At 60.0% G+C, this 2,455-nt stretch overlaps 1 protein-coding gene across 1 annotated transcript in view; it reads left to right on the top strand.

The window, feature by feature from the left end:
- Positions 1-1,042: 1,042 nt before the first annotated feature.
- Slc9a3r1 (SLC9A3 regulator 1) overlaps positions 1,043-2,455 on the top strand; it is a 19,556-nt gene continuing 18,143 nt past the window's right edge. Inside the window, exon 1 of the mRNA XM_008831460.3 lies at positions 1,043-1,688. Within this exon, the coding sequence (XP_008829682.1) occupies positions 1,257-1,688 (432 nt within the window). The 5' untranslated portion in view covers positions 1,043-1,256. The remainder of the gene's footprint in view (positions 1,689-2,455) is intronic.

Genomic DNA, 2,455 nt, shown 5'->3' with positions numbered 1-2,455 from the left:
TTGGAAAGTACACCCTGACCAATGTTTTTCTGTTCCCAGGGAGGAGGGATCATGTTAAAGGGTTTGTTATCGCAGGTTGTGGGGAACTGTCATTACCCAAATCATTTGATCCTCATCTGTCAATGTCCTCAAAGTTCACCTCACCCTTAACTGATTGCCCCAACCTCTGACCAACATCTCAGCTCACCGAAGGGAGCTGGAATGCTTATCTTACAGCCCTAGTGGTGTTTTTCTTTCTGTTGAAAAAAACCAGGGCTCCATTCCCTGTGGAGTGATTGACTACCTGACTGCTTCTCCTCCCCCATCTCCCTAGCCAAAGGCTGACTCCAAAGCACAAGCCATGTTCCCCCTTAGGCAGGCAGCCTGTCTTTCTAAGAGGGCTGCAAGGAGCCTCAGAGTCTCTGCCCAGCCTTACAAGTCCCTTCTCAGAGGATCGGAGCTTACACCGTTATATGCCAAGTCCTGGGGCAGCTCAAAGTGATTCCACAAGCAGAAACTTTGTTATTTAAAAACCCCTGTTCCAGAGTTACTCTATTACAGTTACTCCGTTACAGTGTTACTGTGTTACAAGAAGACTTCCGTCCAGTTCTTAAGCCCGCTGGCCCTGGGGAGGAGGAGGGACCAGTGCGGGGTGGTTACCCCAGCAACAGTTGCTCCCCCTAGAGCCAAGTTGTGCAATAGGCTTTGGCTGAAGGCGGTTAAAACCTGAGGGTCCTTTACCCGTGGACTGACCCTCTTCAGTGCCTCCCTCCATTCTGGGGAAACCAGAGAGCAGCCCGCAGAGCCTCTCCGCGCACTACCTGGAACTCATCCCGGCCCCGCCCCGCCGGCCCAACTCCGCACTTGGTAACAAACACTTCCACTTCCTGAGCCGTTTTTCTTGGCCCGCTGCGGGACACCGCGCCGAGCGCAGGCCACGCCCCCTCCCCATCTCATTGGCCAGTGTCGTTCACCCGGCCCAAGCGCCCTGACTCCTGGCTTCTGATTGGTCTACGCTGGTCCACACCCACGGCACGGCCCCGCCCCCGAACCTAGGGGCCGGGGCGGGTTCTGGAACGGTCAGACGCCGTGCGGGGCGGGGATTGGTTCTAGCTTCCGTCTGCTCCTCGGCGTTCGCGGCCGCAGTTCCTGGGACACCTGCTCGCTGCTCCTGGTACGGTGCTGAGCTCCGGCCTCGGGGTTCGCAGAGCTGGGCGCCCTTGTGCCTGGCCTCCAACCGGACCCCGCTGCGCGCCCCTGAGCGTTCGCTGGGCGAAATGAGCGCGGACGCGGCGGCCGGGGAGCCCCTGCCCCGCCTCTGCTGCCTGGAGAAGGGTCCGAACGGCTACGGTTTCCACCTGCATGGGGAGAAAGGCAAGGTGGGCCAGTTCATCCGGCTGGTGGAGCCCGGCTCACCCGCCGAGAAGGCGGGGCTGCTGGCCGGGGACCGGCTGGTAGAGGTGAACGGCGAGAACGTGGAGAAGGAGACCCACCAGCAGGTGGTGAGCCGCATCCGCGCCGCGCTCAACGCCGTGCGCCTGCTGGTAGTCGACCCAGAGGCGGACGAGCAATTCAAGAAGCTCGGAGTCCAGATCCGGGAGGAGCTGCTGCGCGCCCCAGAGAAGTCGGAGCAGGACGGGTCTCCGGCCACCGCCGACGCACAGGGTGCCGGCGACAAAAATGAGGCCGAAGAGAGCCACTCGGAGCGGGTAAGTGCGGGCTGGACTGGGTTTGTAGCTGGGGAGGGGATCTGGAAGACTCTCGGGCGTCCCCGGACGTCCAAGCATGTTCTGAAACTCGCGCTGCGAGGAGACTGCTTCCGCCCGCCGACCCCGGGCCCTCGCCACTCGGGAGTAGGCTCGGGGTTGCGACCGGCGACCTCATCCCCTTGTCCAGGCTGGCTGGGGAGCTGAGTGTCTTTGCTTCCTGAGTCCCTTGTCCTTTAAACTTTGGGAAGGCGGCGCAAAAGAGCTCAGTCCCTTTCTCCTCTGCCCCCCATTTCTTAGATCCAGCCCCCACTCCAAACTGGTCCTCCCCTGGTGCCTTTTTTTGGGCTATCCCCGCCTGCAGCTGAGCTAGGACGACCTCCGGTCCGGTCTACCCCCACACTCCACAATTATCTGCCCCTGTGGATAGGAACTAAGGTGCGGTGAAGGCTAACGCGTCCAGCCGTTTTAAAAAGCTAGAGGAATAACCAACGTCCCTTGGGAGGTCCTCCCAGCCCTACCCGCATCCCCTCTGTCCTCTAGTTTGTGCATCATTAACTTCTTTCCGACTGGACTTCATCCTCTCAACTCTAGAGTGACTTCTAAGAAAGTGAGGAAGTACCAGCCTCTCTGGATGAGGTGTGGGGGTGGGGTGCAGAGGCGTGGCGGGGGGGTTGGCTCTGCCACCCGGGAGGATTTACGGTTCTCAGGAATGTGAGGAGTAAGCGCTAGCCGGTATCTGGAGGAGCTGATGGGAGGACCTAGGAGAA

The sequence above is a fragment of the Nannospalax galili genome, unplaced genomic scaffold, assembly GCF_000622305.1.
Source record: "Nannospalax galili isolate Female #2095 unplaced genomic scaffold, S.galili_v1.0 scaffold634, whole genome shotgun sequence".
NCBI lineage: Eukaryota > Metazoa > Chordata > Mammalia > Rodentia > Spalacidae > Nannospalax > Nannospalax galili.
Note: the sequence above shows the minus strand (reverse complement) of the source record. Positions and strands in the feature narration are given on the sequence as shown.